The 22,822-nt window shown below is 42.5% G+C and overlaps 1 protein-coding gene across 3 annotated transcripts in view; it reads right to left on the reverse strand.

The window, feature by feature from the left end:
- The window catches only part of ATAD1 (ATPase family AAA domain containing 1), a 67,944-nt gene that overhangs the window by 36,215 nt on the left and 8,907 nt on the right, over positions 1–22,822 (reverse strand). The window contains exons 1-3 of one of the 3 annotated variants that reach the window (XM_037496058.2): positions 14,598–14,694; positions 8,411–8,584; positions 962–1,060 (exon numbers count right to left, since the gene is read on the reverse strand). In XM_037496058.2, coding sequence (XP_037351955.1) covers positions 962–1,060; positions 8,411–8,572 — 261 coding nt within the window. In that variant the 5' untranslated portion in view covers positions 8,573–8,584; positions 14,598–14,694. Of the gene's footprint in view, positions 1–961; positions 1,061–8,410; positions 8,585–11,534; positions 11,635–14,597; positions 14,695–22,822 lie in introns of those variants that run through there. The other 2 variants (XM_054690006.1, XM_037496059.2) reach the window with 2 other exon arrangements.

Here is a 22,822-nt window from a genome sequence, read left to right on the forward strand (position 1 = left end):
CGCCAGGCTACGGTCCCACTTGGCGTGCAGACCTCTCCTGCCGCCTGCTGCTCCCCCCAGCAGTGTACTTTGTCAGTCTGCCTGCTCTGTTCTCCCCTCTGGTTCTGGTGAATTCTCCCACCCTCCTGCGCTTCTGACTGTACCCAGTGCTTGTATAAATAAATAAATAAATCTTAAAAAAAAAAAGGGGGGGGGGCTGCTTGTAAAGTTGGCCCTTGGCTGAAAAAAGGATACTTAGATTTTGGAAGAGTTCTCACCATGGTGGGTAAGAACAGCCCACTGTCCCTTAACTGTAAAACAACATAGTTCATGCTAGGTACCTGTTTCCTTCTGGTAGTCTAGAATGGTAAATGTTAGAAATACAGAGTTTCTATAATCAGGGCATTATGTTTCTTGTAAGCTTCCCTAGTGGATAGCACTTTACATGGGTTATCAAAATTTGTTGCCTCAGGAACTAAGCACATCCTACGTGATTTTATTGGAAAAAGACTCAGAACCTTGTGTCTGATTTTCTCTAGATTTCATCCCATGTCCCTCTTCACTGATTTTGTTTTTTATCCTTTTGCTGCAAAAATCATTTCCATGAGCACAACTATGCTGAATCCTTTGACTCCTCTTAGAGAGTAATCAAACCTGGTTGTAGTCTTCAGAATCCTCGACATAGTGTAAAATACTAGGCAAAAAAAAATCTCAGGTGTGGGCCTCCCTAGTGGTGCAGTGGTTAAAGTCTCAGTACTATCAAGCTATCGCCAGACACTGTGGCATGAGTTCAATCCCCAACCAGGGAGCTAACCCACATGGCACAGCAGACCTCTCCTCTCCCATCTTGCCTGCTGTTCCCCTCCACTCTGTCTTCACCCCTCCATCCCCTTCACTTCTGGCCTAAACCCCAGTTCTTACATGCATAAATAAAAATAAATCTCTAATAAAAAAAAAATTAGGTGAGATCAGAGATACATACGTGCATGTTAAGAGGGTCTACTAGATGAGCAGCAATACTCATTTCATATTCTGAAAGCTTCACATTTTTCACACCAATCTGCTTCATTAGTTTTTCTGCCTAGAAAGAAATAAACAACCTCCTTTAGTTTGACATTTAGATATTGGCATTTCAATATAAAATTATCTCTGAAATCTAAAGAGCAATGAAGGGGCCTCCCTGGTGGTGCATGGGGTTTGAGTCGCAGCACTTGAAGCTATCCACAGCCAGTGCAACATGACTTTGATCCCTGGCAAGGGAGGGAACCCACATGGTGCAGCAGACCTCTCCTGTCTTGCCCACTGCTCCCCTCAGCAGTGTATTTCAGTCGATCCGCCTGTTCTGCTCCTCAGTGTCTCTGGTGAATCCTTTCACCCCCCCCATACCTTTCGCCTGTACCCCAATTCTTGTATGCATAAATAAATCTTTTTTTAAAAAAATAAAGAGCAGGGGCCTCCCCAGTGGTGCAGTGGTTGAGCGCTGGGTTGCGAAGCTGCCTGCGGCCTCTGCAGCGCCGGTTCAATCCCCGGCTGCTCCCCGGCCACCGGAGGAGGGTCCCACATGGCGCGCACACCTCTCCTGCCGCCCGCTGCTCCCCTCAGCAGTGTACTTCGGTCCTTCTGCCTGTTCTGCTCCCTGCTCTGGCTCTGGTGAATGCTCTCACCCTCCCGCGCTTCTGACTGTACCCAGTGCATGTATAAACAAATAAACAAACAAACAAATAAATAAATAAATAAATAAAACATGCCTCTATTAAAAAAAAAAATTTTTTTTAAAAATTAAAAAAAAAAAAAATAAAGAGCAATGAAATGATATACAAGACAAGAATTTTCCAAGGATACACTAGTCCCCTTAATCTTACCCTTCTCATTGTACACACTTAGGTAAAGAAAAGATTTGAGGTTCTACTCCACAAAACCTAAAACTAGCTCTGGGGAAATGAGAAAATAGGGTAAAGACTGAAGATTATACACACAGCACCTCACATTTTTCCAATGAGACTTTAGGATCCAACTTGATTTTTCTTTCATAGTACGATTATTTAACATGAGAGGTACAGGTGACCCTTATGATGAAAGACTAAGGAGTTAAAGATATTAAGAAATGGACAACTGGAGTTCCTTTCCTTCAATAAATAGTAATCTAAATCAGGTATCCAACTTCCTTCAAATCACCCAGGTAACTACAACAGGTGTCCATACCTATTTAATTTCAAATTTTTTTCTGAGATGCCATCCCTTTGAAAGTCAACTCCTAGGGCCAGACAGCCAGAGATAATAATTGTGAACTAGAAGTATATCTACACGTACTTTTAGAGCTAGGCAAAACTAGCCTGAAACCTCTGAGACTGAAATCTATTTGACCAAAACTTTCCATTAAAATAAAAAGTATTATATTGATTTATTCAGTAGGCCCGAGTATCATTCCAAAAATACTTTAAATGGATCATCTCACTAAATCTTAGTGATACTGAAGTAGGTACAATTTCCAAACCCACCCCCATTATGAAAAAAGAAACTGGAGCTTAGCATGATTAAATAATTTGCATTAGATTAAAAGCTAGCAAATGGAATAAACAAGAGAATTTAGGCAAACTAACTCTATAGCTCATACTCTAACCACTACCAGATTTACTTCAGTTTCCCTAATTGTAAGATAAGTGTTGATGACCAAGAAAATCTCTTAAAAATCTATAAAATGACATATTCAAATTCAATTAAGTAACTATTTTTAGGAATGAATAAATCTTATTTACCGAAATTTCATTGTTTTCTTAATATGCTTTTGATTCTATATGACGCTATTGTCTGTCACGGATGTCTCTGCTCTAAAATCACATCATGCAGCACTATAGTTAGGGGATTAGGATAAACGTACATTATATCTAGTAAAAAAGCTTTTTGTAAAAAGGTGCTTTGAATCACTTCGTTTTTCCTATGTAGCCATTTCCCTGTAAATTCCTGACTCAATGGATCTACCTTTTCTAGCCTTTTTATCATTCTGGCAAAATCTCCTCTTTCACTGCTTTTAAATCTTTCATGTCAGCTCCATTTTATTATATATTAGTAATATCAATGTACTCCTTTTCAATATACGTCTGTAAATGTGAAGCTATTCCGTGTATCTTCTTTTTAGGCCATACTCTAAAACAAAAGTTCTCATCAGAAAAGGAAGAAAAAAATTAATGTTTATTAAGCACCTACTATGATATGCTCAGCATTTTATAATCAACCCTTAAAACCACCCTGAAAAGGAGATACTACTATCATTTTTTCAGGTGAGGAACTCAAAGGTCAGAGAAATTAAGAGTTACCAAGATTACCCAGGTAGGAACTGGCACTGCCAGAGCTGAAACTGATGTCCCTAATTTCAAAACCCATGTTCTGCTAAAATACTATTCCTCATTTGGCAGAACAAATAAATGAAAAGAAAGCACCAAAAAAACAAACCAAAAAAAAAAAAAAAAAACAAAAAAAACCCCACTATCCCAACATCAATAGTATTCTAGGAATACGTTATCTAGTTGTTTAGCTTTGACATCTTTGAGGCCCTACTTCTAACATGTTTTAACTAGAAAAGCAAAATTATGATTGGACTCTTCTAAAAATGGCTTATGTTCACACAATGCTTTATTGTTTGTAACTTACCGACAATTATATTTTCTAGTTATCAATGTTTACTTGGTTTACAAAGTAATAAGTCTCTTCAAGTACAGATTGTCTCGGCCAAAGGAAATGGCAGGCTGGGGGTGAAGAAAGTCAGGGGTAGGAGGGAAATTCACTCTTTACCATATACCCATCTTTTTTCCTCCATGTGAGTTATTAAAAAAAAAAAAAAAAACAAAAAGCCAACATAAAGTAGAGTAGAAAACAGTGAAACAAGCATTTTTGCCTGAAATGGGAAAGGTGTAAATGGAGAAGAACAGAAAAGAAACACTCATTTCAATCAAATTCTAAAACATTAATAAGGGAATGAAAAGCAGGGATGAACTAATTAAACTTGGATCAAAAAACTTTACTGAACTACATAGCTGCAGTACTCCCTAAATTTAGGTGTAGATAAGAGGAAATCATTATAAAGCTTTTAAAAATGCAATTAAATGGGAATAATAAAGAATTTGAGCAATCACCTCTATATATTAGGTACAAGCCTTTATAACAAACTTACATTAAAACACCATTTTGTGGTCAACAGGTATATGAAAAAACGTTCAACATCACTTGTAATCAGGAAAATGCAAGTCAAAACTACAATGAGATACCATCTTACACCAGTGAGAATGGCACATATTAAAAAAACGAGCAAGGGGCCTCCCCTGGTGGCGCAGTGGTTGAGCACTGGGCTGCGAGGCTGCCCGCAGCCTCTGTAGGGCCGGTTCATTCCCCGGCTGCCAGCAAGGGTCCCACCAAAAAAAAAAAAAAAAAACTAAACAAAATGTTGGCAAGGATGTGGAGAAAAAGGAATTCTCCTGCACTGCTGGTGGGAGTGCAAAATGGTCCAACAACTATGGAGAGTTGTGTGGAGATTCCTCAACCTACTAAAGATAGAGCTTCCCTATGATCCATAGATTCCACTCCTAGTTATTTACCCAAAGGACACAGAAACATTAATTCAGAGGGATACCTGCACACCTATGCTTATAGCAGCACTATTTACAATAGCTAAGCTATGGAAACAACCCAAAGGTCCAAAAATAGATGACTGGATCAAGAAGATATGGTATATATATACAATGGAATATTACTCAGCAATCAAAAGATTTTTTTTTTTATTTCAGCAACATGGATGGAGCTGGAAGGGATCATGCTCAGTGAAGTAAGCCAGAAAGAAAAAGAAAAAGAAAGTACTGGATGGTCTCACTCATAGCAGAAATTTAGAAAACCTAAATAAGGGACCAGGAAAAAACCTAATTATAATAAAGAAAAAATAAAAATCGACTATAAACCAGAGACACACTATGGGGGGAGGGGCGATGTGAAGGGATCAGGGTCAAAATAAACGGGGTGGGAATTGTATGGGGAGTATAACCAAAATGAAAATGCATACATTGTGCAAAAATGAAAAATGATGTAAGAATTATATAAAATTTTAAAAAAAACAAAGAATGAAATACTTGGCAACATGTATAATGCTATTTTGGAAATACAAGTTAAGATGGATGTAATAAAATACCGAAAATTTGGTCCAAGTCAAAAAAAAAAAAAAAAAAAAAAAAAAAAAAAACAAACCAACAACAACAAAACACCATTTTGTAGACATTCTCAGCCAACTTCTCTTCTAGGATTAATGCACTTACACTTTCCTCCAATTTTAATGTATGTATTCTGAAAATTATTGCATAAGATGGTATTATACTGTAGTGTTGTCCTACTATGCTAGGCATAAAAAACTGCACTGAGTTTGTTCTCTTGGATTTCCTCATCACTGCTATCTATTCTCTTGGGCACTCAAGCAACACTAACCACTTATTCCTTACTGACTTTCTTTCTGCCTTTTCTTATTTACTTCAACTTCTCAGTTTTCTAAGAATCATGTACAGCAAACCAATTTTAAAAACACCTGACTGGGGCCTCCCCAGTGGTGCAGCAGGTTGAGCGCAGAGCTGTGAAGCTGTCCACAGCCTCTGCAGCGCGGGTTTGATTCCTGACCGGCCAGGGAGATACCCACATGGTGCCGTAGACCTCTCCTGCCTCGCCCGCAGCTACTCTCAACAATTTTTTGGTCCGTCTGCCTGTTCTGCTCCCCACTCTGTCTCTGGTGAATCCTCTCACCCTCCCGTGCCTATGGCCTGTACCCCAGTTCTTATATATAAATCTTTAAAAAACTCACCTGACTAGCAGTGCAGTTTCTAACAGCTTCCTGGTATATATCATTTATTACTTCTTTCAAAATAACTTAAGTTTTAAAAACTACAATATAATGAAATGTCCAAAAATAGGAAGACATTAAGTTAAATAACTTAGGTCAGAGTATATGACCTTCATATGTATGGGAAATTCATTTTTTTTTTAAAGATATACTTATTTATGGTTACGAGAGCTGGGGAACAGGCCAGAGGTGCGGGGGGGTGAGAGGATTCACCAGAGACAGAGTGGGGAACAGAACAGGCAGATCAACCTAAGGGGAGCAGCGGGCGAGTCAGGAGAGGTCTGCTGCGCCATGTGGGTTGCTCCCTGGCTGGCCAGGAATCGAACTCCTACTGCAGTGGCTGTGGATAGCTTCATAGGTTGCATCTTAACCCTTGTGCCGCCAGGGAGGCCCCTATATGGGAATTCTTAGAGAATTCTTTCCTGGCCTTTGAAACTACAACTCAGGGATAAGATACAGTCTAATATTCTACACAAATTATTTATATATGCCCAGAACATATCAAGCATTAAGTTATTCATCCTGTTCTTGAAAACTCTTGAGTATAAGTAGATTACCTATTTTTCTACAATCCAAATAACCTATATACCAATCAAAACTCTTATTAAATCTAAATATGTTCCAAGCAGTAGCAGCAACATGCGTCCAGAGAATCCTTCTCTGCAGTACAACACCCTGCTCAAACCATCTTTTCTCATTACTCATGAACACATATCTCACAAAGCTGGAAATTTTGCTATCTTCAAGCTAGAAATAATTTACGAAGATCCTGTTTAATCCAAACATGATACTACTTCTAGATTACTACTCTTGATTTGAATGTACCTATATTATCCATTACCTTTCACATCAGAACTGCACTGACTTTAAACTCAAGGATTATCTGGTTACCTCAGAAAGTTGTCAGTGTTCTTATATTCAGTGTTCTTCCTTTACGGCGACAAAAGTCATACCTTCCTTCTCTCCCACATTCATATCTAGTCATTGCCCTCAAATCACTTAAATGCCTTAATTCTTTCCTATATTCCAACCAGATTATCTCATTATTTTAACAGTGTCTTCGGTAAGAACCTTAGAAATATTTAAAATTCTTGTCATGGCAGTTAACTCAATCCTCACTATTGTTTCAGAGCCACCAATGACTTTCTTTGCTACCAAGTTGCTGAGAAATGCTTGAGAAGTTAATTAAAACAAAACTGAGTTTCCAATAAATTAAAGCTTTCTTCAACTACACCCTAATGTTCCATACTGTGCAATAATTTACCTTATTCAACATTGATCACATATTTACTTCAGCAGGTCTCAAACTTCTTCCATTTCCAATTCACAGCTAGTTATAACCTCTCCCATTCATTGAAAATAAAACATTTAGCTCTATTTAAAATATTCTCAAAAAAATAAATAAAATATTCTCTAGGGTATTCCTGGTGGCACAGGGGTTTAAGTCACTGGGGCATGAGCTCCAGCCCCAGCCAGGGAGCTACCCACATGGGGCAGCAGACCTCTCCTGACTCACCCACTGCTCCCCTCAGCAGTGTATTTCAGTAGCCCCACCTGTTCTGCTCCCCACTCTGTCTCTGGTGAATCCTCTCACACCCTACACCTCTGACCTACACCCCAGTTCTTGTATGCATAAATAAATAAAATAAATCTTTAAAAAAAAAAAATCGGGTTAAATGAGACAACTGTCCAGTGAAGACAGAATTGCACTTTTAGTGGTAAACAATATAGCGCATATACCTGTTGACTTTCAAGAATGAACATGTGAAACACATAATTCAATGTTACTCAATAAGCCACCATTACTGAAAATACATTTTGTTTTTCATTTTTTCCCCCTAAAGATGTATTTATTTATGCATATAAGAACTGGGGTACAGGCCAGAGGTGCGGAAGTGATTCACCAGAGACGGTGGGAAGCAGAACAGGTCGACTGGGGCCTCCCTGGTGGTACAAGGGGTTAAGATGCAACCTATGATGCCGTTGGCAGCCGTTGCAGCATGAGTTCGATCCCCCGGCCAGGGAGCTGCCCACATGGCGCTGCAGACCTCTCCTGACTCGCCCATTGCTCCCCCTAGCAGTGTATTTCGGTCACTCTGCAAGAACAGGCAGACTGACGGAAATACACTGCTGAGGGGAGCAGCAGGAGAGTCAGGAGAGGTCTGCTGCGCCATGTGCGCAGCTCCCTGGCTGGGGATCAAACTTGTGCTGCAGTGGCTGTAGACAGCCTCGCAGATTGCGTCCCAAACCCTTGCATCACCAGAGGGACCCTGAAAATACATTTTGTTGAAAAATTTTACATAGAATCCTTCATTTATAAGCTGAAAAAAACAAAAAACCTACTACTCCAATATCCCAAAATACTTTATATTTTTATTCATTGCTTTTCCTTCTTATAAATTGCTTATATAGTCAAAAAGGATTTGAAAATCAATATTTTTAAGGAATAACGTGGGTCTTATAGAACATTCTATTATTTTATAATTCTACTATATCCCTTGTTTTTATGGAAAAATATTTGCTAGCTCCAAGTAAAATGATCCTCAAACATTTTAATCATACCTGTTTCTGAGCTTCTACTTTTTGTTTTCGGGTTGGATCAATTGCATCTACCATCCATTTGATTGTGAAGTATGTTACTGCACCAAATATTGTCAAACGGAAAATTAAACCAACAACTTCATTCCGACTCAAGGGACGAGAAAAGGCCTCAGCATGTACCATGTTGATTGTAACCTTAAAAGCAAACAGAAATGTCATTCATTAAAATTGGGAGACTTGTAAGTAGACTAAGCAAGAATAAATAACTTTTAGTCAAATTCGACATTACCCACCTTAAAAAATGTCTTACTATAAGGAAAAAATTTTTAAAGTAAATTAACACATTTTCAGCTCCCTTTGCAAACTGAAAGAACAGATCAGAAGTTGAGATTTATAAACTGCAATTATTCTAAAAGATCATATAATTTAAGAAGGGTAATTATTTGGGAAAAAAAACATGTTGTAGTATTTACTCTTTTAAACAGCCTGTACATAACTATTTCAGAGTCTGGAAAAATGCTATAACACTAATTCAGCTGTTGAAAGGTGGCCCAACAATAAAATATTTTACTAATGCAATAAGAATTTCTCCTATTAGATGAAATGTATAGCAGGAAATTTTTGACTGAAGTTCAAATTGTGAACACGTCTTCATACTTTTCACCAAAATGAATTTGCTTATTTTTTACATAAAAGAACTGGGGTGTAGCCAGAGGTGCAAGGGGGTTAGAGGATTCACTAGAGACAGAAGGCCTGCACTTCCCTGTCAAAGGTAATGACTATCCATTCAGAATAAACTTGTTAGGAATGACATGGCTATAACTCTGGGAGATAAAAATCTCAACTTCAAGGGGCTTCCCAGGTGGAGTAGAGGTTAAGACTCAGCATTATCACACTATTGACAGCCAGGGAGCTAACCCACAAGGCACTGCAGACCTCTCCTGTCTCACCAGCAGCTCCCCTCAGCAGTGTGTTTCAGTAGATCTATCTGTTCTGCTCCCCACTCTGTCTCTGGTGAATCACCTCCTGTACCTCTGGCCCCCACCCCAGTTCTTCTATGCATAAATAAGTAAATCTTAAAAAAAAAAATCTCAACTAGGCCTCCCTGGTGGCAAAGGCAATTGAGCGCCGCACTGTGAAGCTGTCCACAGCCTCTGCGGCGCGGGATCGATCCTGGCTGGCCAGTGAGAATCCCCCAGGACGAAGCAGACCTCTCCTGTCTCATCCGCTGCTCCCCTCAGCAGTGTATTTCGTCAGTCTGCCTGTTCTGTTCCCTGCTGTCTCCGGTGAATCCTCTCACCCTCCTGCGCAACTGGCCTGTACCCCGGTTCTTGTATAAAAATAAATAAATCTTTAAAAAAAAAATCTCAACTTCAAATAACACCATTAATACTCTCACAGCACAGAACTCTGCTGAGTGCTGTCAAATACAAGAGAGAAAATATGTATCCTCTGCACTCATGTGAAAACACATAAATCAGAATGTATACAGATGGCTCCACACCAAATAAAAATTAGGTACTGCATAGAGTAATACTGAAGGTCCTTCTAGATCTACAATTGCTTCTCTTCTTGCAACTACCATTATTCAAAGACCTCTTCACTTCCCTTCTTCGTATCTATCAATTTCATTTCTCTTAGGTATCTCCCTTCCACTCAAGAATATATTCTTCCTAATAAAGACTCCAAAGCTTTCCAGTTACTTTCAGTATTCCCAATATTCAAGACTGTCCTAATGCAGCCATAATGAGTAAATTTTAGGAATTTAATTTCTCTCCATTTTCCAAAAGAAACTCTCAGTAGCTGGAGCCAGTGATATTTCTATCCCATTCATTTAGGACCAAATTCTATTCAGACTTCACAAATTAACTACACCTGCTCTGTGAAAGCTTTCAGCGCATTTAACACACTATATTATTCATTTAGCCCTATTATTGAACTTGGGTGGTTATCTATTCTACTCACAGTTTAAACCTTTATACATAAGACTGGTATCTTGTCCATCTTAATAAATGTCACATATAAAACAGAGGCTATTCAGTAATTATCTGTCCAACACATAAACTGTAACTTCACAAAATCCTCCCATCAGTCATTTCATAATTGTTCATTGTTAGGAGCCATTTATTTCACAAGAGTGTACAATGTAATTTATACTTAACTATCATGCCATTTGCAGCAACATGGTTGGAGCTGGAAGGGATCATCCTCAGTGAAATAAGTCAGAAGGAAAAGGAAAAATATCAGGTGGGTTCACTTTCAGGAGGAATATAGGGGAATCAAAATTAAGGGATCAGGAAAAAAAACTAATAATAATAAAACCTAGCAGACAACCATAAATCAGAGAATTCTCTGAGGGAGGGGGAGGAAAAGGGATCAAGGAAGGGAGAGAGGAGCACAAGGGACTATGGTGATGGTTCACGAGTGAATTGGTGGTGGAAATTTTACAGGGAAATACACATGATGTAAAAATAAAAATAAAAAATAAATTAATAAAATTTATACTTAACTAAATTGATGTTTTGTACTTTGTAAGAGCCTAGGATGTAAAATGATTAATTCATATAATAAAGCACTTATCGAAATGTATGTCTACTACGTAACTGGGTATATGAGAATCACTAAAATACAGTAACCACTCAAGGAATGCATAGTTATACATTTTTTAAATAGAGCTAGGGAGGAGAAACTGTAACAGGGTGGTCCCCAGGAAAGGGGGATGTTCCCTGCCCCACCCAAGGGAGGGTGGAGCTGAGCAGGAAGAGGAGAAGCTGCAGAAGAGACTGAGGAAGGAAGGAAGGAAGCAGGATGGAGCCAGGAGACCTGGAGGAGGCGCATGGAGCCTAGAGACACGTGAAGAAACTGCGCTTGTCTTTTGGTCGTGGACGGGGTGACACAGATGTGGGTGAGACCCGTGGGGAGGTGACAATGGCAGCTTTTATTTTGATGTTGATTTTGCTCTTTTCCTTCCGGCCTTGTCTGGTAGTTTCTGACCCTTTTCTGTGGGTCCCCACTGGAAGATGCTTTAGACTTGTGGCAGGCTTTGGGGCCTTGCTCTGGGCCAATCCCATTTGGATGGAGTTTTACCCACGAGGGGATGGGTAACTTTGGGTGCTTCATTTAGAAACTAGACTCTTTGCCTTACCTGTATTGTTTCCTAGTTTTATTAAAGTTCCTTCCCATTAAAGTCTCCTATGTTTTGTGTTGATGCGGCGGATGGCAGAACCCATGTAGAATAGGCAGGTTTGCGGGGTTTGGGCTGCCCCTCTCCCTGTCCTATAACAAAACCACCTAATTAAAACTCTCATATAACAAATCAAAGTGTGCCTTCTTCCACTAGCATAGATCCCTAAAAATATTATCCTTATAGGAAACAAAAAATTGACTTCCAGGGCTTCCCTGGTGGTGCAAGGGGTTAAGTGTCAACACAATGAAGCTACTAGCAGCCACTGCAGCAAGAGTTCGATACCTGGCCAGGGAGCTCCCCACATGGCGCAGCAGACCTCTCCTGTCTAGCCCTCTGCTCCTCTCAGTAGTGTATGCCCATCAGTCTGCCTGTTCTGTTCCCCACTCTGTCTCAGGTGAATCCTCTCACCCCCAGCACCTCTGGCCTGTACCCTGGTTCTTGGTTGCATAGAATAAATAAATCTTAAAAAAAAAAAAAAAAAAGTAAAGTTGACTCTCCTGGTTTTTATTCCAACCAAGAAAATTTAAATATGCCATTGTAATACGTGGGAGCATTACGTGGGAGCATTATTTATAGATGAACATAAATAGACAAAATAAGGATTTTTTGTTTAAAGATTTATTTTTATACAAGAACTGGGGTACAGGCCAGAGGCGCCGGAGGGTGCGAGGATCCACCAGAGACAGAACAGGCAGAACAGGCAGAGGGACTGAAATACACTGCTGAGGGAAGCAGCGAGTGAGACAGGCGAGGTCTGCTCGCCATGTGAGACCCTCGCCGGCCGGCGCTGCAGAGGCTGCGGACAGCCTCACAACGCTGCGCTTAACCTACTGCGCCACCAGGGAGGCCCACAAAATAAGGACTTCAATAACTTAATCTAAGATAGCTACTGATATTCGAGTAAAACGTTGTCATGTATTTCAAGTTTGAGTGAGTAGTGATAAAACTGTCATCTACTGGATGTTCACTGAACTACATTACGACTTAACAAAAACCTCCCATTCAGTCTCACATCTCCATTAGTAGGAACCAACTGTTATCAGTAGGTCCCAGTCATCGAGATAATTTTGAATCCTATAAAAAAAATCAAGAGCTGGGCCTCCCCAGTGGCGCAGCGGTTGAGCACTGGGTTGCGAAGCTGCCCGCGGCCTCTGCTGCGCTGGTTCGTTCCCCGGCTGCTCCCCGGCCACAGGAGGAGGGTCCCACATGGCGCGCAGACCTCTCCTGCCGCCCGCTGCTCCCCTCAGCAGTGTACTTCGGTCCTTCTGCCTGCTCTGCTCCCCGCTCTGGCTCTGGTGAATTCTCTCACCCTCCCGCGCTTCTGACTGTACCCAGTGCTTGTATAAATAAATAAATAAATCTTTAAATAATATATATATATATATATATATATATATATATCTCAAGGGCCTCCCTGGTGGTGCAAGGGGTTAAGAACAGAACTGTGAAGCTACTAGCAGCCACTACAGCGCGAGTTCGATCCCTGCCCAGGGAGCTACCCACACGGTGCAGCAGACCTCTCCTGTCTTGCCTGCTGCTCCCCTCAGCAGTTTATCTCTATATATGTGCCTGTTCTGCTCTCCACTGTCTCTGGTGAATCCTCTCACCCCCTGCACCTCTGGCCTATACCCCAGTTCTTGGTTGCATAAAATAAATAAATCTTTAAATATATGTATATATCAAGACAAGTCCTCTTTTAACTATATATTCTACACACAAGCTTTTTACTGTGATGCAATACTCTCAGTCGTATGGCCACTTTCAAAACAGTAGCCCATCTTTTAAAATGACTTCAAAATTCTGAAATGAAACTGACACTTCTTTTCTAGGTTATAATTATATATACTTTATAGTTCACTTATCATTCACATGACATCGATAGACCTGTCATGTTAAGACTCTTACAGTAACATTATTATATCAAAATAGAAAATAAAACCTGCATGTGCATACAATAGGGAATACATTTCAATCTTACATGAACATGAGGATCAATAAAAATATACACACATCAACATAAATGGTACAAATAACACCGCAAAACACCACTAAGAATTATGTTAGATACAGACGATACCAGAGAATTTCACTTTCAGTCTTTCTACATTTCCAGTAAGAAAACTTTGAGGGCCTCCCTGGTGGCGCATGGGGTTAAGCACAGCACTGTGAAGCTATCCGCAGCCTCTGCAGCACGAGCTCGATCCCGGCAGGCCAGGAAGCAACCCACATGGCGCAGCAGACCTCTCCTGACTCTCCCGATGCTCCCCTCAGTATTTCAGTCAATCCACCTGTTCTCTTCCCCACTCTGTCTCTGGTGAATCCTCTCACCCCCGACACCTCTGGCCTGCACCCCAGCTCTTGTATGCATAAATAAATCTTCAAGGCAAAAAAACAAACTTTGAAATCGTACTATCCGGTCAGGAGCAACTTAGTGACACGTTAAGGACCAAGAGTATCGTGTTCACACTATAGTATTTCTCTAATTGACCGACGCCCCAGTTTCACAGCCAACAAAGAAAACCTGCCAACCTTCACATAAAGGACAGGTTATTATTAACATCACCACCACCCTCTGCGAAAGCATGTCCAGGCCTGAAGAACCACCTCCTCCGCTTTTGCACTAGGTGGTAGCAGCGCCTGTGCGACAACCACGCGCGGCTCCTCGCAGCCGGCGTGGCCCACTTCCCGGTTCTGAGGTCGTCCGGGATGACCCCGTGCCCCGCAGTAAGCAGGCTGCCGACACAGACTCCTAGAAAACAGCACGGCTCTCGAGGGCAGCGCCAAGGGAGCCCGAAGGACCAAGGCCCGGCCGCCAGCCAAAGCAAGGCCCGGGATGCCCTTGGAGGTTAATCCGCGGGTACCAAGGGCTGTGGGGACGGTGGTGGGCGGCGCAGAGTTGGGACGCGGGCGAGAGCGAGGTGACCTTTCCTGCCTAGCTTCCCAGGTCCGAAGTGGTCCCTAACGGAGCTCAACGGGATCTTGAGCCCGTCCCACGAGGCCCAGCGGGAACCCGCTACTCACCCGGGGCAGAAAAAGCGGCAGAAGCAGCCCTCAGCCAAGCTCACACAGGAAGGAAATGCCGTCTACAGGAGAACGCTTCCGCCCGGCGCCGCGACCCGCCCTCTCGCGAGCATGCGCGACCCGCGGCGGCGGGGGCGGGGCGAGGGGCGGGGCGAGGGGCGGGCCGGAGTCCGGCGTTTCCGGTTTTCGGAAACGGCGCGGGTGGTCCTGGCGGCGGGTTTCGCACCGAAACCTAATCTGCTGATTGCTGGGCTCAGGCTTTCTGCGAAGCGGGTGGGTCTGCCTGCAGCATCCGCCAGATCTCTGATTTTAGCTACTGAGTGAGAAGTGTCTGGGGAAGGGGATTATCACGTGCAGTCCCTCTCCTGCTGGCGGCCACGGCGCAACACGGACAAATCCGGAGCCTTCTTGAGATTGCAAAGAAACGCTTGGGTCCCCAGCAAAGAAATCCCTGCCTGACTGTTGCTTGATTCTTACACTATGCCCTCCCCCCCGACCCATGCCCTCCCCCCCTTACCCCATCCCCTCACCCTTACCCCATCCCCTCACCCCCTACCCCATGCCGACCCGCACTCTGCTGCTCTCTCCTTTAGCCAAATCGCTCATGCGCATGGCTACCCCCTACCCCTCACCATCTGCCTTTCAGTTTCTAGGATGATCTCACCCACCGCCCCCATCTCTGCGTTGACAAACACCTGGGGGTGACGCCTGAAAAGCCTTTAGCGAAACATCTCTGCCAACCAGCCGAGGCGGACCCCGGTAGTCGGAACGGAATGGGGCAACTGGTAGCAGATTTTGCATTTCGGTGACTTCCCTTTTTCTTTTCCTGCTTCCTCTTTCCAGAATGAAAGATGTGACACAAGAGTTCCCAAGGGAGCAAGCCTGAACACACAGACTGTGATGACATTAAACACGCTACCCAGATGTAAGAAGCATCACTTCCTTCAGACAGAGGCCGGCCGTGAGACTGAAGTTAAAAGACAGTTCTTCTCCCTACCCTGCTTGGGAAGGCTGTTGATGCCGCTGGTTTAGGCATCTTTGATGGCTAAAATTATGCCACCAGATTGTTGAATTAGTGAATGCAACTGTTGTTACAAGTTTCTGATACTATAGTGAGGACAGTAGCTATATTTTATTAAACGACTACTAGGTATCAGAAAATATGCTTCCATGTACTTTACATCCATGCTCTTTTTTTTTTTTTTTTCCAGAAAAAACACCCACCAATCCGCTAAAATAACTACTCTCTTACTCGTTTTTTTTTAAAGATTTATTTATTTATGCATGCAAGAGATGGGGTGTATGCCAGAGTGGGGGGAGAAGCGGTGAGGATTCACCAGAGACAGAGTGGGGGAGAAGAACAAGAAGATTGAAATACACTGCTGAGGGGAGCAGCAGGCGAGACAGGAGAGGTCTGCTGTGCCATGTGGGTCATCTCCCTCCCTGAGGATCAAACTCATGCTGCAGTAGCTGCAAATAGCTTCATAGTGATGAAACTTAACCTTTTGCACCACCAGGGAGGCCCCCAAGAACTTTAGGTTTTGTGGCCTACTAGGGTAATCATACCCACAGGCAAGGAAATTGACTTGAATAATTCAAGATGATAATGGATTTCCATCCTTCAAGGAATGAAACTGGGTAACTAAGAACGGAACCTCACTTGCTTTACTTGAAGGACAAGGATGACCAACCTATCCAGCTTTCCTGACATTAAGGGGGCTCTGAAAATGTCAATGCTAAAACAGAAATAGGCAAACCATGAGGAGTTAGCCTATTAGGGATTTACTAAAAGAGTTCAGCTCCCAATATGGTTACATCTCAATTCTTCTGCTAAATCCCTATGGTATGATTGCTTAGGAATGTTGTTGGATAAAGTAATCAGTACTTGCTGTAAAGAGTATACACGTCCTCAAAATAAATGCTGGTGCTTATAGTTTTCCAGTGGTTTGGCTATAAACCAAGTACATATTACCTATACCTATTGGACCGAATTTTCGTTTAGCAAATTCTTAGGAAGCCTTCTGTGTCTGATTCCTAAGACATCAAACTACTGCCTTTCCCCATACTATGCATGTCCATTTCTAGCAATCACTAAATCAACTAGGTTCTTCCAGAATAGAGCAGAATGAACATATGCTTTTCATCCCAGGATAGCTTTATATAACTCCTGGCAGCACAAAACACCATATTTGGCCCACAGTAGGGGCTCAATAAATAATTCATTATGTGTAATATTAATCGAGAAATGATAGCAACAGATTTTTGTAGACATATCCTACTCCTTCTCCCTGTGATTGTTAGGCTCAAGATATTAAGAATTATTATGGCACTTACTGTGGAAAGTTTTTTCTTTAACCAATGTCTTTTAAAATAGTTCATGGCCATTCTCCCCACATGAAACTGAATTTTCCTTTGTTTTTTTGTTATTTGGCTGGGGATGTGATTAGTTTGCTCTGCAGCCAAGTTCAGTCTATGCACCGGACCCTGAAGGGGAAGGGGTTCCTTAGATTAGAGGTTTTCAAATTTCAGTGTGAGTCTATTCACTTGGACAACTAAGGCAAAATGCAAGATTTCTGGGTTCCATTTCATTGCTCTAGATTTTGACTCAGGGATTGGCATTTTGAATAAGCTTCTGAAATGATTTGGATTTAAGTAGTTTTGGACTACACTTGATAAACTCTACCCTAGTCAGTAATGTGTTTTGATGTAATTTTGCAAAAATTTTGACTACCCCAGCTCCAAAAAGTCATAGCTGTTCAGTTGAACCATTAAGTCATTTGGGATATATTAAAAAATTTAGACAAGGGAGGTTCATGATGAGATTCATAATAAAATCTCTTTGAGGGCCTCCCTGGTGGCTCAAGGGATTAAGTCTCAGCAATATGAAGCTATCCACAGCCACTGCAGCATGAGTTTGATCCCCAGCAAAGGAGATGACCCACATGGCACAGCAGACCACTCCTGTCTCTCCTGCTGTTCCCCTCAGCAGTGAATCCTCTCACCCCCCCATACCTCTGGCCTGTACCCCAGTTCTTGTATGCATAAATAAATAAATCTTAAAAAAAATAAAATCTCTTTAGAAGGAAAAATATCAAATCTTTGGGTAAGTAAACACAGAAAACTTACCCTATTTGTTGCTCATTAGTAATGATTTATTTGATGGTGATTTAAAAAGAACTTTTAACAAATAGATAAAATTATAGAGCACTAACTGTATGAATACAGTTGTCAATTGGTTCTTTTAAAAATATTTCATCAGGTCCTGCCTGGTGGCGCAGAGGTTAAAGACAGTGCTGTCAAGTCACAGCCAGCCATTACACAAATTCAATCCTCAGTCAGCCAGGGAGCAGCCCACATGGCGCAGCAGACCTCTCCTGTCTTGCCCGCTGCTCCCTCAGCAGTGTATTTCAGTACATCTGTCTGTTCTGCTCCCCACTCTGTCTCTGGTGAATCCTCTTACCTCCCGCACCTCTGGCTTAACACACAAGTTCTTGTATGCATAAATGAATGAATCTTTAAAAAATATATATTTCATTAGAAAAAAATAATCTTAATTATTATTTTGAGAAGTTTAAATATACGGAGAAAGAAAAAGCCAAATTGTGAAATTATACTTGAAGTCAGGTTTCCCTGGTGGCACAAGGGGTTAAGCACAGCCAATGACTATCTGTACCCTCTACAGCAGGTGTTCAATCCTTGGCCTGCCAGGGACTATCCACATGGCTCCTGTCTCATCTGCTGCTCCCCTCAGCAGTGTATTTCCATTAGTCTGCCTGTTCTGTTCCCCACTCTGTCTCTGGCGAATCCTCTCACCTACCCCTTCTGCACCTCTGGCCTGTTCCCCAGTTCTTGTATGCATAAATAAATTTTATATATATATATGTGTGTGTGTGTGTGTGTGTGTGTGTGTGTGAAGTCACGAGACAAAGATTGTGTTTGAAGCTCCAATAGTATAAGATGGAATCAAGGCACCAATAATGAAATTTAAATTTCGACAGATTGGAAGGAGTGGAAGGATGAGTCAATAGCTCCATTCTATAAAAAAACAGCTAGATACAACAGCAGAGTTCAATGAACATGTTGTTATAAATCTACTTTTCATGCTTTCATGTTTTTAAATGTCATATAATTTTAAATGCGGGCATATCAATTGAGTGTATATGTAATTTTTTCATATGATAGCACAGCAGTAATCCACAATGTTACATTGCTATATGATCCTTTTTTTCCAGGACTACTGCCATTTGTACACTTTTGCTATGCTGACAATTGACATTTTTTAGAACTTAGATATTTATTAAAAATCTATAATATTTTGTTTTAGTGGAACAAAATGGCTTTTTCCCCCTAAAATTTATTATACAAACTGGGGTACAGGCCAGAGTTGCAGGAAGGTGAGAGACTTCACAAGTGACTTCACAAGTGACTTCACATGTGACTTCACAATCTTCTGCAGGGAGCAGAAGAGGCAGATGGACTGAAAACACTGCTGAAGGGAGAAGCGGCCTAGATAGGAGAGGTCTGCCGTGCCATGTGGGTATCTCTCTGGCCAGCCGGGAATCAAACCCACGCTGCAGAAGCTGTGGACAGCTTCACAGCTCTGCACTCAATCCACTGCACCACTGGGAAGGCCCAGCTTTTTTTTTTTTTAAAGATTTATTTATTTATGCATACAAGAAATAGGGTACAGGCCAGAGGTGCAGGGTGGGGGTGAGAGTATTCATCAGAGACAGATTGGGGAACAGAACAGGCAGATGTACTGAAATACACTACTGAGGGGAGACAGGAGAGGTCCGCTGCGCCATGTGGGTAGCTCCCTAGCTGGGGATTGAACTCGTGCTGCAGTGGCTGTGGATAGCTTCATAGGTTGCATCTTAATCCTTTGCGCCACCAGGGAGGCCAGCTTTATTGAAAATATCCTGTTCAGAGCCTCCCTGTGGCGCAAGGTGTTAAGATGCAACCTATGAAGTTATCTGCAGCCACTGCAACATGAGTTCGATCCCTAGACAGGGAGATACCCACATGGCATGGCAGACCTTGCTGCCTCACCTGCTGCTCCCCTGAGCAGTGTCTTGGGTCCATCTGCCTGTTCTGCTCCCCACTCTGTCTCTGGTGAATCCTCTCACCCTTCTGTGCCTCTGGCCTGTACCCCAATTCTTGTATAAATAAAAAAAAAATAAATCTTAAAAAAAATACCTGTTCAAGCATTGATTAAGATAGGGAATTGCTTGGGAAGATGTCTAATCTTACTACCCCCTTATTAGCAAAAGTTTTAAGATGTAGATAAAGTGGAGTCTCCCAAGGATTCATTTAGGTCTTTCATAAATGCCCTTCTGGGCCTCCCCAATGGCTCAAGGGGTTAAGACACAACCTATGAAGCTATCCACAGCCACTGCAACATAAGTTTGATCCCCAGCCAGGGAGATACCCACATGGTGCAGCAGACCTCTCCTGACTCGCCTGCTGCTCCCCTCAGCAGTGTATTTCAGTCAATCTGCCTGTTCTGTTCCCCACTGTGTCTCTGGTGAATCCTCTCACCCCCCACACCTCTGGCCTGTACCCCAGTTCTTGTATGCATAAATAAATAAATCTTTTTAAAAAAATAAATAAAAGCCCTTCTATGCAGTTTTTCAAATGGGAGAGGTGATGGGAAGGACTTGAAAAAAATAACAAAGGTATAGATTTATGAGCCAAAAAGAAGAAACAGTAGTTGAAACATTAATTCTCAATTCCTGTAACAACAGATTGATAGATGAGGCATAAAAGAAGACCAGATGCTGTGGTTTTTGATATGCACTTGGCTTTCCATCTTTTATAACCTGGAGCATTTTTTTTTTTTTATGTAAGTAGGTCATTTGCTCACTCTCATTTACCTAATTCTAGGAATATGCCCTTGAAAGAATTTAGAAAATAATCTGCTGCACTGGTATTTAACATTTAAACGATAAGATTGCACAAAACCTCCATCACCACCTTCTTGTTTCTCTGTTGGTCAGAATAACTTGTAACCTTGAAACTTATCTGGGACTAAAATGGACAAGAACATGATCTTTTATTTTCTACAACAACTATACTAAAATCATTGTCTATTCTGTTAGCCCCCATAATTCACTGTACTTAGCACTAACATAGTACCCATCTCACAGAATTATAATTGGAATTTAAGTTTCTTTGTTCTCCTATCACATTTGAACTTCTTGAGAAGAGAGGATGCCTGAAACATAAGAAAGACTTAGAAAATATTTTAATCCAGGGCCTCCCTGGTGGCATAGGGGGCTAAGTCGCAGTACTATGAAGGTATCCACAGCCACTGCTGCACTGGTTTGATCTCCGGCCAAGGAGGTGACCCATATGGCTCAGCAGGCCTCTCCTGCCCACCCGCTACCCCCCTCAGTGGTGTATTTCAGTCAATCCACTTGTTCTGCTTCCCACTCTGTCTCTGATGAGTCCCTGGCCCTCCTGCACCTCTGGCCTACACCCCAGTTCTTGTATGCATAAATAAATAAATCTTTAATTTTTTTTTTTTTTTTTTTTTTTATAGAGGCATGCTTTATTTATTTGTTTGCTGGTTTGTTTGTTTGTTTTTGTTTATACATGCACTGGGTACAGTCAGAAGCGCGGGAGGGTGAGAGAATTCACCAGAGCCATAGTGGGGAGCAGAGCAGGCAGAAGGACCGAAGTACACTGCTGAGGGGAGCAGCGGGCGGCAGGAGAGGTCTGCACGCCATGTGGGACCCTCCTCCGGTGGCCGGGGAGCAGCCAGGGATCGAACCGGCACCGCAGAGGCCGCGGGCAGCTTCGCAACCCAGCGCTCAACCGCTGCGCCACCGGGGAGGCCCCTAAATAAATCTTTAAAAAAAAAAGTTTTTGTTTTTGTTTTTTTTTAAGAGGCATGTATTTTTATTTATTTGTTTGTTTGTTTGTTTTGTTTATTTATACATGCACTGGGTACAGTCAGAAGCGTGGGAGGGTGAGAGAATTCACCAGAGCCAGAGCATGCAGACTGACGAAGTACACTGCTGAGAGGAGCAGCGGGCGGCAGGAGAGGTCTGTGCGCCATGCGGGACCCTTCTCCGGTGGCCGGGGAGCAGCTGGGGATCGAACCCCGGTGCGGCAGATGCTGCTGGCAGCTTTGCAACCCAGTGCTCAACCGCCGCGCCACCAGGGAGGCCCTAAAAAAAAAAAAGTTTTAATTGATTTTTTTCTTTAAATCTGACATATCTGATGTGCATTTCAGGCCCCTTTTCTATAGATTTAACCATGGGGGGAAAAGGAGAAAGTAAAACAAACATGCAAAGATAGGACTTGGGAAAACCATATTACTTTGATAATTATATTATTACCCTGTCATGACAGGTCTATTGCAAATGTGTCCATCAGAGACAACTCTTTAGAATGAGGCGTGGTATCCATAAGATTTAAGAAACTGGACCTCCCTGGTGGTGCAAGGGGTTAAGATGCAACCTATGAAGCTTCCACAGCCTCTACAGCATTAGTTCGATTCCCCTGGCCGGCCAGGGAGCAACCCATATGAGGTAGCAGACCTCTCCTGACACACCCGCTGCTCCCCTCAGCAGTGTACTTTGGTAAATCTGCCTGTTCTGTTCCCCACTCTGTCTCTGGTGAGTCTTCTCACCCCCACACACCTACCTCTGGCCTGTGCCCCAGTTCATGTATGCATAAACAAATCTTAAAAAAAAAAAAAAGATTTAAGAAACTAAGAGACACAGATCTAAATTGAATTTGAGGGCCTCCCTGGTGGCACAGGGGGTTGAGAGCAAAGCTATGAAGCTGTCCACAGCTTCTGTAGTGTGGGTTCGATCCCCGACCAGCCAGGGAGACACCCACAGGCACAGCAGACCTCTTCTGTCTTGCCCGCTGTTCCCTTCAGCAGTGTATTTCAGTCAACCTGCCTGTTCTGCTCCCTGCTCTGTCTCTGGTGAATACTCTCATCCTCTTGCACCTCTGGCCTGTACCCCAGTTCTTGTATGCAAAAATAAATCTTTAGAAAAAATAATTCTATGGGGTTCCCTGGTGGCGGTTGAGCGGTGCGCTGTGAAGCTGTCCGCAGCCTCTGCAGTGCGGGTTTGATCCCGGCCGGCGAGACTCCCCCATGGTGCAGCAGACCTCTCCTGTCTTGCCCATTGCTCCCCTCAGCAGTGTATTTCGTCAGTCTGCCTGTTCTGTTCCCAGCTCTGTCTCTGGTGAATACCCTCACCCTCCCG

Source organism: Talpa occidentalis, unplaced genomic scaffold (assembly GCF_014898055.3).
Source record: "Talpa occidentalis isolate TD23 unplaced genomic scaffold, MPIMG_talOcc4v2.1 talOcc4.8, whole genome shotgun sequence".
In the NCBI taxonomy this organism is placed as follows: Eukaryota; Metazoa; Chordata; class Mammalia; order Eulipotyphla; family Talpidae; genus Talpa; species Talpa occidentalis.